Genomic DNA, 13,155 nt, shown 5'->3' on the forward strand with positions numbered 1-13,155 from the left:
TTGAGCAAATTTATCAGGGGATCTCTCATTGCCACTGGGAAAAATGATGCACAGCCAAGATAATGCACAACCAAGATAGAAGCAGGATCTATTGTGCCACTCGCATGATTTCTCACAGACCTGATCTGGCTCTGCAGAAACAGATTGCAGATTCACTTCAAGTGTAATTACAAAATGACCGCATATCCACGTGGTGAAGGATGTTGATTGGGGCGAAGCTCTGGTGGTGCTGATGATACTGATTTTGTTGTTCATAGGTAGTGCTGATGGTGCTGATTTTTTTTATTGCTCATAGGTAGTGCTGAGTTCCGGGTTGCGTTTCGACTTCATTATTACTGCTTTATGGTCGGTGAAATGCAGAGCCAGTGGTTCTTCTAGCGGATCAACTTGGATCCGCTAGAAGTCGTGGGAACGCATCTTCACCACTTAAGTCAACGGTCCATGTCAGAAAGAGAATGTGTGGTATGGAACATGGTTATATACGCATTTGAGCATTTGACCGCAGCACCCTCTCGTCTATAAACGTTGAGCCAATGCATGCAAAGTTTAACACGATTATATAAGCATTTGACCACAGCGCCCTCTCCTGTATAGTCGTTGAGTGGCTACATGCAACGTTTCGTCCATGACAGAAACCCCAGCTCTTGAGTTACTACCATATCTCAGAGCCCCCTACTCGTCCCGCAGTCGTGGCCAAGTGGTTAAGGCGATGGACTAGAAATCCATTGGGGTCTCCCTGCACAGGTTCGAATCCTGTCGACTGCGCAAACATTTTTTCTTTTTATGTGAGCTCGGACGCCGGATGGACGGACGGACAAGGCTAGACCCTAAGGAGCTTCGCCCCTAAAAGCACAGGCAAAGCTAAAAGTAAGACTAGTGAGAGCAGCAAACAAAGTGACATGTGACGCAAGGCATCACTTGAAGCATATAGCTCGGACCAATCGTATGATTCAACATACTTGAACAGGCTCAAGTAATCTCCGTTTTGATAGCAATAAATGAATTTTGCAAGTTCTCGAGATAAGCAAGGCAAATAGAATTCAACCTCGAAAGGCGGGTGATGGGCATCTGCCTTCACTAAAGGGTGTGACGAAGCCATCAGTGTTCCAATAGGGAAGCTCGATAAAAGCAGGCCAAGTGTGTTGCTTGCAGCATTCTTGAGATCATTGTGCTGGAAAAGCCCATAAAAATCGACAATCGGCAAAAACCAAGAAGCCTTGCTTACTGGAAGGTGATCACACCGATCGAAACTGCCAATAGTCCAGTCTACGCCCGGGAGGTTAAAGTCGCCATATATTTGCACTTTGAATTTTCTGAAATCAATTTCCTTTGTCAAAGCGTCAAAGTGTGAAATAAAGGGTGTGCACTGTGATTTAGGTGGGAAATAATAGTTTCCAATAAGATAATTAGAACGGTTGCGTAGTAAGATCTCAAGCCATACGCACTCATCGCAAGTCTGAAGGTCACTTCTGTGGATCGCCTTTAACTTGCTCGAGACTGCAATTAGCACCCCTCCGCCGAACCTTTGACCAGTGGCGCCATAGTCGCGGTCCTGACGAAATACAGTGTAATGTGACAAAAAATATTGTGAATCAAGAATTTCAAGACGTAACGGAGTCTCAGTAAGACAGATAATGTCAAAAGAGGAAACCGCAAGGTTAGATAAAAATTTGTTTGCCTTCATTCTTAACTATAATTTTCTTAACAGTGCAACAGAAAATTCATACTATTTGGCGGCCGTGCAATGCGTGATTCAGCGTGATCGTGGCCTACGGATAAGAGTATGATTTCGTTGTGCTCTTCACTTATTTTTTTTTTTGCTGAGGTCCAATAGGTCGAAGGTGCCCTCGACACAACTTGAAGTGAAGTCGATACATTTAGAAAAACTAAGGCATGCCAATTTTATGTTCTTTTCCCTTGCTAAAGTATTGATTGCCCATGCTTAAAAGTCAAGCCATAGCCCTACAGTCAACCTAGTGGCTGACAGAATGAGGATGGCAGGGCCTGTTTTTCGAACCCCCAGCCTCCTGCATGTGCTTCGTGGCTTTCGCCGGGCTTTCGCAGCACGCGCACCCTCGAGGTGCACGAAACTACGCGCTGTCGAAACTAGGAAGCTCGCGCTGGAGGCAAGACAACTGAAGCTTCTCCCTTCTGTTACAACCCTCTGAGTGACCGTACTCATTAAAGTATGTGAAGCGTACCCAGCCCCACCACATCTGCCCCTTCCAGTATGTGCAAATAAAATTATTGTTATTAGCTGTGTTTTTTTTTAGTTTTTTTTTTACTGTTGTTGTACAAGCAAAATGTAATATCCTGCTCTCTTCTCTACTTCAGGTTCTCATCGAAAATGGAACACTGGAAGGCCACAGAGCCGTGCTAGAAGCTCGGGACTTCATTCTCACGGCAAGTAACTCTGATTAGCAACTTTACTCGATTGCCGTAATATCCCGCGAGACAGCCCACCTAAGATTAGAAGTTAAATTCAGTGAAAGTAACAAATGGGCTAGCTTTTGATGCACAACCAAAGAAGGTCTTGAGAAATCGTAGCTGGTCCCAGAATGCAGTTTTTTAAAAAGAAAGATAATGTGAAAATCAGTTTATTTGCAGATTATTTGCCAAGCTTGTCATGCGTGCAACCAATTTTTTTAATGCTAAAGCTTTGAACGAGCTGAATTTTTCGGATGTCGCCGGGGAATCGTCACTCACCCCGTAGGGTTCCTGTATTACAGTGACTGAAATTCCAAGCTCCTTCCAACTCATTGCTCAATTTAAAATTTTTTTTTTAGTCTGTTCAAAAGGTTTGCAACTTTTGCCAACAAGGTTGCCGCCATTTTGTTTTTGGCTCGTTGCATGGAATGAAGAAGCTGGATTGATGCTACAGCTTAGTGTTTCAGTTCAGCCAAAATTCTGCAGGTTTTTCTTTAGTTGCCATTTGTCACCATGTCACAGCTGTCATTCTTTTTTTGTTTTCTGAATGCTAGCGCTTTCTTTTGATAGGTCTAATAACAAAAGCGACTGCCGAACATGACCTCCAGGCAGCTCTCAAAGGCGGTGGTGACGGCACCATTCGGAGCAGGAGCCGGCAATCGCAGCAAATGCAGCTAGATAACAATACCCTGTTTCTGCTGAGATCACCTGTGCTGTGCAATTTCTAGGAGAGGGTTAACTTTTGGCATTTTTGCATAAATAGAAAATGATGCAAGAAAAGTTGTCCTTTTGCCATGGCAGTGGTAACACAGAATGTGATGTGTTAGTGTGTAGAAATTGTGTATGCAATTACAGACTAGATGGTGTAAAGCAGCCCTGTGTCATGTACAGTACATGCGTGAGTGCATTGTGAACATCTTACTTGGGGGTGTTACTTCAGCGGTGGCAATGTAAATGCAACTTTCTTAAAGTCGGATTGGGAGACACAGCTGGTGGAGCATGCAGAAAACAGGAGAGTTAGGACGCAGCAGTGCTGCTAGCTCGCAGCTAAAGAGAACCTAATGCTCGAACTAACTCAACCCATTGCAGCAAAGTGGACACGTGTAACTTAGCAACTGCTTGTTTTTCTTTCCTGTCTCTCTCTCTCTTGCACTCTTTCTCTGGGGAAACCGGAGCGCGCCCGTTTCACGGAACAGAGATGCACTTGAGGAAGATGTTTGACTGGCACTGGTGCCCAATCAGTGAGGAGACGAGCACTGCATCAGCATTTGGCTGGCAGTTGGCTTATCAACTTCCCTCCCTGGCTGAGGAATGAAAATCATTAGGTGCCAGCCATATAGCACACTTTGTGCTAAAACCAGGGTTTCGGGGGTGGGCCATCTCTTGGGATTTAATGGTAACCATACAGTTAGGTCCTCCTGTAGCAAACTCCTCGGAGAACTTGCTCGCAAGGGGGGGGGAGGGGAGGGGTTGGCTGATATATTAAAATGTATTTTGACTTCTTCACAGCTGTTTGTTTTATATGGAATGCATTTTATGACCTAGTGCAACACAGCCTTCAAAGCTTTAAATATGACCATCACGATGATGGTGGCCACAATTCGATGAGCGGGATGTTTGGTAACAACAATATATTTGCATCACATCCTCGCGATATACGAGGTGTTCTGCGAAAGCTTTCAAATATCCCTAAAAATATGCTGTTAGTGATAAAAAAAACTTTGTGCAGGACCAAACTACGAGCCTTAGCAAACGTCAAGGATTGCAGAAACATACTAATTAGCAAGATAATTGATTAATTAGTTTGTTTAATTAGTTAAAATAAACATTTGGTTCCACTGAGAAACTTGTTGAATATCATTAAATCAACTTTTTTAGAAAGATGTAGGCAGGGGCAGCATTTCACAGCGTTCCGTAAAGACACTCAATTTGGACGCATTTCGAGGTCTCGGTTTCTTATCGAAGCGCATCTCTGCGCCCGCAGTCCTGCTCCCAAGTGGCCGAGACGCATAACACACGTGCGCCATACTTCCCTCCATTGACGAGGGAGGCGAGGCAGTGGCTGCACGCTGGGGAGCAGGACTGCGGGCACAAAGATGCACTCCAATAAGAAACCGAAGCCTGGAAACACGTTCAAACTGAGCGATTCTTCAGAATGCCATAAAATGCTGCCCCTGCCTTATATTTTTCTAAAAACAGTTGATTTAGTGGATTTATTTCAATGAAGGTTTCTGTTCACAATAAAGTTTTAGCTGAGTTTTAGCCATTCTCTTTCTCTTCACTTGGTGTCAACTTTCGTATTTCCTCAGTCTTAAGTTTCTTCAAAATCTTCATGTTTCGCAAGTTTTTAAGCGGAACCATATGTGTATTTTCACTCATTAAAAAAATTAATTAGTAAATTTTAGTTAATTATCTTGCTAATTTGTATGTTTTTGCAATCCTTGACATCCTCCAAGGCTAGTAGTTTGTTCCCCCTAAGAGTTTCTTTTTATCTTGAGCAGCATATTTTTGGGATTTTTGAAAGCTTTTGCAGAAACACCTTATATATAAATAAAGTTTAAGGTACCTAATTGCTGTGTCTTCTTAACCATTTAAAGACTGGTTAGAGCTGGAAGTATGTCATTATAAGACATTCACAAGCAGCTGTTGTGGTCCTGACTCAATTGTAAAACTGATATTATCAGAGAGCTCAATAATTGGATGCACATGGAGGCTTAGTAACTACATATACTCCGCGACAACTTTTCTTGGCAATGCAGCGGAAGGTACAGGCCTGCGTCCCCTCTCCCATTTTGAGTGTACGCAGGCTCTCCTCCTCCCCCATTTCTGGGGAGAGGAGAAGAGCCCGCGCACACTCAAAATGGGAGAGGGGACGCGGGCCTGTACCTTCCACTGCATTGCCAAGGAAAGGTGTCGCGGAGTATAGCATTAACTGATGAACTGTGGTAAATTAGTGAGAAGTGCAGATAATATTTCGCTTTGTTTCCAGCAGTACAAATGACATTATAGGACCTGAACATAATCCACATTTCATAGCTCTTTACACTCTTTATGTCGATAGTGTTGGGTTGTCTTTGTGCTCTGCAGGAAATTAGGCACACGGACCATTGTGACAATGCATACATTCTTTAGAGCTTCGGAAATGACTGCTAAGAGCCATCTCCGAATCTTTGTTTTACTAATCGTATAATGTTTTTTAGATGTGTTTCTAAGGCTTTTCACGCTTTGTAGCCTTTTCCTGGCCAAGCTAACTTCATGAATTTACCCTCCCCAGACCACCAAAAAAGAGGATCCAGAGGGTTGTGGTGCTAGAGTCCTGGCTCCTGTGAGTAAAGCCTATTTCTTCGGTGCTTTTTGTGTGTAATCTGTACTGTTTACCCACATAGAGGGGAATAGCCCACTTGTCTTCTATGCCATAGAGTCATCACAAAGAACCAGATCTTAAACCTTTAAGAAATCCTAATTAAAGCACTCTAGTAGCACTTTAATTAGCCAACTGAGGATACCGGGTTATTCCACTGTCTGGTGTGTATTGAACCCCATAAATGCACAGTACAGGAAGTGTCCATATAATGGGCACCTTCTTTTTTTTTTGTTTAAGTATCTTTACCGGTTGAAAACAGTCACTCTGTGTACATTTACCTGACATGCTATATAACTGGCATCACCACACTGATTCTCTTCACCATGCGTGGTGAACTGTGTGTACGCTTCATAACAAATGTAATGCTGACCACTATTGGCGCATCCAGAATTTTCATCTGGGGGGTTTGTGGAAAATTTGACAACTGATCTGCGGTGAACCCAGAGGGAAAGGGGAAGAAGGAGGGAGGGAGAGTACGGAAAGGGAAAGGCAAGGGGGAAGAATTATAAAGCTATGCAAATTTTTTATTGATTTCTTTCCGAGCTAAAGCTTGCGATTCGATTGAACGAACTTCGACGTGCTGTATTTATATTGCCGTGCTGCACCTGCAACTCGGAAATCACCCAATTTCGGAATATTTCGCTGGCACAGATTTTTATGATCCATGGTGTAGTTGTTACCATGGGGTGAATTATTCGCGAGACAAATTCTTTGTGATTATTTTCAAATCACAAAATTGCCAAAACGCAGGTTTTAGTGAAAACCAAGTTGTTTACCCCATACTCCACTCCACGTAACTTTGCAGACGACAAAAGCTATGGCTCTTGTGACCCAATGCGAGCTGTCAGAGCCAACCTCGTGTCCTCCCGGTGCTGTATTGCCGCATGGCTGTGCCTCCCATGGCCATCGTGTATGAGAAAAAAAACTCTGCTAGCTAGAGGCAAAAGTAATTTCGGTAGTCTTAAAAAAAATCTTCCAGTAATGTAATTACTTGGAAATTAATAAAATCATTGACCTAAATACCCCTTGGGAAGGAAAAGAAAACATTTGAAACATTATCCTTATATAATTATAAATTGTAATCTAATCTGATGAATTCAGCACACAAGTTTTGGGCAACAGAAGGGTAATGATCCCGAAATAGCCCCACTTGCCAGCGTAGATCCAGAGATCATTCGGATAAGTGGCTTCAGGGATCGGAAAAGGCTCAACACTGACGGATTGATTAGATGATTCTGCTAAAGATGATAGCGTCTGCTGGATCACTGGTTTGTGAATGCTTGGAGTTGCACATTCCGGTGTTGATGCAAAGTCCATGGATTCCATATCTCGACTCTTTATTGAAAAGTGGGTAAACATCATATTTGACTTTTGCTTCAGGCAGCTTTAGGTGGTGTAACTCATCCTGGACTCTCGGATTTACGCAGCAGCAATCACACTTGGAAAAAAGTTGCAGCAAGTTAATGGCATGAGTGCATGACATATTTTAGTGCTTTGATGGGCCTGAAAGAATAATTGAGAAAAAATGCAAGAATAAAGAAAGAGAGAGACAGAGTGGGAGAGAGATATGGAGGGGGAGCTAGAGAACGAGATAGCGATAAGAAAGGAGACAGAGATTGAGAGAAGAATGTCAACAAGATCTACATGCAGTAACTCTGGGCTTGTGGACAACTGTCCATCAAAATCTCAGCAAGTCCAAAGGCTACTTGTCACACACCAAGAGGACCCCCTTTTTGTTCCACCCAATCATAGCCGCCCCCGCTTTGTGGAACCTCACAATCGGCTACTCCCCCTTCCTAGCGAGAAGAAACAGCCTTTTTAGAACAGGTTGTTTTTTATTTGTTGCCAAAGTTTGAGGCGAGCAACACTCCAGATGTGTCTGCAAGCCTGTTTCTGAGGTTGCGTTTGACAAAGGCCTTTTGCCCCCCGTCAATGCGCCACTGCTGACCACCCTACTAAAGTTCCCTGTGTGTAGCGCAAGTTTGTCTGCTTCTTGCACAGGGATTGCGATGATGTCAGAGTGCTGAGCTCTCATTGGCTGACTGAAAAAATAGTGGGTAGACCTCGGGGCATCTAGCATTTAGGTCTACCCAGTATCCTTTCAATCAAAGCCAATCAAAGCTCGGCATCAATCTGACATCACTGCAACTCCTGCGTAAGAAGCAGGCGACTTTCTCTCCGCATAGAGCTGCTAAGATTTCTATTACCGTATTTACTCGCATAATGAACACACTTTTTCCCCCAAAAAAATTGACACATATTTGGAAGGTGCGTTCATCACGCAGGTTAAAATTTTTTCATTTACACACTTCGTGTAAATGTCAAATTAGGTGCCAATATGACACGGCAAGGTACTGTGGTATGTCTCCACTGATGGAGGCGCATGCACGGCTGGTCGAGGGCGCACCACAGTAACCATGCTTTTTAAATTGCGAACTTTTTTAGGGCACTTTCGGCGTGCCTTTTGCCGAGGGAGAAGCGCCCTACGAAGCTCACTCAGCACGGAGAGCAACACGATCGTCGTTAAGCCTTACTACTTTTACGATTTCACTGTCAGAAAGCGGACCACAGACGAGAGCATGTTTGTTGACATCAATGCATCCGATAGGCGAAGAATGTCCGGGGCTGGGCAATTCCTCGACCCATGCTTCGCCAAGTGTGCGCGCCGCTCTGTTTCACGATTGATCACTTCCGCATTTACGCACTCACAGCCATTACGAGAGCGGCTTGGCTTGGCTTGGCTTAGCTTGACTTGACTTGACTTGGCCTGACCACTTGGTGGCAAAAGAAAATTGGCTTGGTGGCTAGCTAAATTGCACGAAATTCGCGATTGCGGAGCCGCAAATTGAAGTTGTGTTTGTTACACGAGGAAAAAAGAAAAAAAGTTAAAATATTGGTACCTGTTGTGGGGGGTGTGTTCGTTAAGCGGGTAAATAGGGTAAATAAATAAAATGTGTATTTCTTAGGAGCAGTTAGTGCCATATTTTAAATTTGTAAGATATCTCGTATACCATTTTCTTTTTCTCTTTGTTTGGCAAGTGTCCTCATGATCAGGACTGCCCCAGGGAGACTGAAGGTTTTGGCATTCCTTGCAACTTCCAAGCACGATACGAGGAGCCTTTCTTGTTGCAGGTATGTTTTGCAATTAATTAAATTCCTCTCCGATTTATGGAGGACATTTCTTTAAAGCAGGATATGTAAAATGGTATGATACAAGTGTGCACAAGCTGCTAACCTTTAATTACATCTGCTGGATTGTACTCACTGCACCCTGACTTTGTCAGTTAACTGACAGCTAACTGAAATCCATATCATTATGGTCTGTCAAAGATGCAGTTTGAAAAGAATACCATGAACCTGCTTAGAAGGAGCACTTCTTCCTGTGCATACTGATGCAGTGTGGGAAAGAGGCACTTGTATTTTGTTGCCGCGGCTCCTGCTACTCTGCATTGCACCCATGCCGTGGGTGGAGCACATTTAGCTGACCTTATAGTTTGTAATTAACTTGCTTCGAATGTGAACCAACTATAAGGGGGGGTCGGTGGCCGAGCGCCTTAACGCTTCGCAGCTCAAAGCACATGGCGCAATAGCTTGCGCCACAGAACCCAGGGATCCTCGATTTAATCCCCACGGCCCGTTTCGACCTGTATGAGCATCGAACTGGGATACAGTCATGTATCACTACTGTGGGACATGCAATAAAGGGATGCTGAGCCGAAATTCGCAGCTTACAAAACATGGGTGAAGCGTTAGGCAGGACGCTGCAAAACCCAAAAACGTCAGTCATACAGCAATATCACTTACAGTTGGCTGTATTTTTTAAAAAAAGTGCGCGATTGAACACGGCGGATGAGGCCGACGAGACATGTCACGTCACAATTCTCATTCGCTCTTTTCGCTTCGTTCCCTCGAGCAAGTGAGCCAAAGCGAAAAGGAGAGAAGCAAGGCCGCTTCTCTTCATTCTCAATGTTCCAGGATAATTGTGATGTCACATTCCTCACTTGATCGCGCCTTTCTTTTACGGAAATACGGCCATCCGTCTGAAATATCGGTGTATGAGTAATGTTTTGGAGTTTGTAGGTCCCGTTCAATGCTTCTGTGGCCTTATTTTGCAAAATCCAAATTTTAATTCAGCATCCCTTTAAAGGGACAATGACAGGGTATTTATGCTTGCCAAGGTTTTTATTCGTGCATTACATATGAGACCCCAACTACCCAGGAAACAATTCGCAACTCGAAATTTGTTTTATTTCCTACCGAAAACAGCCGATCGAAAACTGGCCGGTTTGAGTCACGCTCACCCTCTTCTCTGTGGTCACATGCTGTTTTCTATGGTTTAGACGCAGCCTCCAAATATAATCAAAGCTGTAGGTCATTGGTGCCTTCAATGACCTACACAATATTAAAAGTAGAAAAGAAATATGATACCCATTTTTTGTGGCTTTTAAAAGCTGCAAATGTGTTGTTCGAGGGAAAAAAAGCATCACAGCCTCGTGACTTCCGCCACTTCTCTCCTCTATATTTCTTTTCCTCCCCATTCCAGTTTCGGTTTCGAGCAGTTGCGTTTTTTTTTACTTTATAAAAAATATATGTGATGCTAGCTGTAACAAAAAATTGATTGGGTAGTCTTCTGACACCATAATAAATCGCCTGGCAAAAACTAAAAAATAAATTTTGCGGTGTGTCAGTGTCCCTTTGAAGACCCCAGGGTAGCAGTGGTGCTGCACTGGCAAAATTTCTCATCTACACAAACATCCCGCTGTTTAAACAAATAAACCACACAATTAAACAACTATTTAAAAATTATTATTATTTTTAATACTGTCGCCCGTTTCACCCTTTTGGACTGAAATTTTGATACCTTTGCATCATCCCAAAGTGTAACTAGGGTCAAAAGACTGTATGTGGACATTCGTGGCATATTTTATTTATTTATTTAGGAATACTGCAGGCCAATTGCGGCCCAAGCAGGATTGGGGGTTACAAAAGTGGAGTCAAAAAAGCGCAACACCAGGTAATCCGTAAAATGGGAGAGGGGAACAGGGGAAAATTATGCAAAAATTGTAATAAAGCACAAAAACAATTGCGTAAAAAAATGTAATAGCTCACAACAAAGTTGGGAGGGGTGGCGGTAGTGGGTAACAGGGAAATAAAACGCAATGCTAAGAGTTACACATCAAACAAACGCTCAATCGACTCCAAAACATTGTCAGATATAAATATGTGATGAGGTAGGTTGTTCCATTCTGTTATGGTTCTGGGAAAGAAGGAGTATTTAAATGCATTTGTTCGAGCGAATACTGGAGTTATTTTATGTGGATGGTCATGCCTTGTGCGCCTAGTCGAGGATGGGTGAAGAAAGGACGACGATTCAAGCCGGAGTTTTTTAAACCAGAGTTGATAAATAAATTTTAGTCTAGCTAGCTTCCTTCGTGATTCAAGAGAGAGGATGTTGTTACTTCGAATTAAGGCAGCAGGTGAGTCATGCGGGTGGTAGCGATTAATTATAAAACGAGCTGATTGCTTTTGAACATCTTCCAGTATCTTGATATCTTTTTTTGTGAATGGATCCCAGACTGCACAGGCATATTCTAACTTCGTTCTTATCAATGTGTTATAGGCTAAAAGTTTCACATGAGAAGGCACGTGCTTAAGGCACGTGCCTTATCATACCTAGTTTTCGACAGGCAGCTGCACAAACGTGTTCAATGTGCGAGGACCAAGATAAGTTGCTAGAATTTGTTATACAGTCGAACCTCGATATAACGAACTTCAATGTAACGAAATCCTCGATTTAACGAAGTATTTTATTTTTCATAATTTCTTGCCCATAGACCCCATGTATTTTTAGTCTCTATATAACGAAGTCTATTTTGCTGCTATTTCAATATAACGAAGTGCCATCGCCATAGAAGGCAATAAATAAATAGACTCTAAAAAAAAAAAAAAAAAAGCTTCGCAAAAAAATTGTGGTTAAAAACAAAATTATGCGCAAACGCGAGCGCTTGATAGGTTACTTCACGGGGACAGGCCTTCCAACGTTCGTAGGCTGCCCGAGGATGCGGCGCCGGTAGCGCCGGCGAGGCATGCGGCAAAGTGGATTCCGCGGGGCTGGCCAGAAAATGCCGAGCAAAAAGTTAACACGGCATAACAGCATCACCACTGCCATTGACTGATCATCATAGTCCACTGTACCGCGGGTAGCGCGGGAGCCAACTTCAGCGGGGGAGCGACGTGATGGCGCGACCGCACGGGCAGTGCCATCTAGGAGAAGACCGACTATCGTCGCTATCGTCTTGCGAGCGTGATGTAAAGCAAAGGCGCAAGCACACTGTGGGCGCAAGGGGGCAAGTAAACTGTGCGGGCAAGAGTGCTGTGTAGGTTGGAAACATTGACACCGCCTAAACTAAACAGCTTTATCGGCTTTATTTTTCAACCGGGCGGTTCACTCACGTCAGAGCCGTAAATGACTCACGTGCTTGCTGCCATAAGGAAACGTAAAGTTCTTTCTTTGGATGAGAAAGCAAACGTTTTGGACGCCATCCTGAAGAAACTGCCGAGATCCCGAGCACTCGGGAAGTGCTCGACGCAATGGACGAACTGAGGAGGTACATACATGGCGTCGCATGGGCAACAAGATGCCGTGCAAGCGCTCTGGGCGCTCGAACGCCGTATCGGCCGTATGACGCCGCCACGCCGCTGCCACTGTCGAACAAGGCGCGAGCAAAACTCGCGGACTACTTTGCCCTTAAATAAATGTCACTTTCGGTGAGTTTTCATACCTGTAAAATGTTTCGGAATTTTTTTTTTGCATGCTAAAGCCAAATTTCGATTTAACGAAATTTCAATGTAACGAAGTAAATTGCGAATTTTACCGACTTCGTTACATTGAGGTTTAACTGTACCAAGATATTTAAAGCTCATCGTCCGAGAGATGTAGTTATCACCAATAAAGTATTTATACTGATGAGAGGACTTTTTGTCAGTGATGCGCATGTACAAGGACTTTTCTTGGTTAAGCTTCATCTCCCAACGATCGCACCAGCTAGAAACTGCATTAAGACTTTCGTTCAGAACAACTTGGTCCCTAGTAGAGTTAATATCCTTGAACAATAGACAGTCGTCCGCAAATAAACGAATACTCACGGTTTTATCTATACAAAAAGTGAGGTCATTAATAAAAATTGAAAAAAAAAAAGAGAGCCAAGGACACTCCCTTGCGGAACACCCGAAATTATAGGAAGAGGATCAGAATGGTGACCGTCTACATCGACGAATTGTTTTCGCATTTGAAGATAAGCTGAAATCCATTGAACAACTGTGCTGGGAACGCCAATCTCATTTAGTTTGTATATAAGACCGGA

The 13,155-nt window shown here is 43.4% G+C and overlaps 1 protein-coding gene across 1 annotated transcript in view; it reads left to right on the plus strand.

Annotated features, from left to right (window-relative positions):
* The window catches only part of LOC115320185 (methyltransferase-like protein 17, mitochondrial), a 55,070-nt gene that overhangs the window by 23,784 nt on the left and 18,131 nt on the right, over positions 1-13,155 (plus strand). Inside the window, exons 10-12 of the mRNA XM_029980299.4 lie at positions 2,335-2,403; positions 5,702-5,752; positions 8,831-8,923. Of these exons, the coding sequence (XP_029836159.4) occupies positions 2,335-2,403; positions 5,702-5,752; positions 8,831-8,923 (213 nt within the window). The remainder of the gene's footprint in view (positions 1-2,334; positions 2,404-5,701; positions 5,753-8,830; positions 8,924-13,155) is intronic.

The sequence above is a fragment of the Ixodes scapularis genome, unplaced genomic scaffold (genome assembly GCF_016920785.2).
Source record: "Ixodes scapularis isolate PalLabHiFi unplaced genomic scaffold, ASM1692078v2 PGA_scaffold1__304_contigs__length_218370807, whole genome shotgun sequence".
Taxonomy (NCBI): Eukaryota; Metazoa; Arthropoda; class Arachnida; order Ixodida; family Ixodidae; genus Ixodes; species Ixodes scapularis.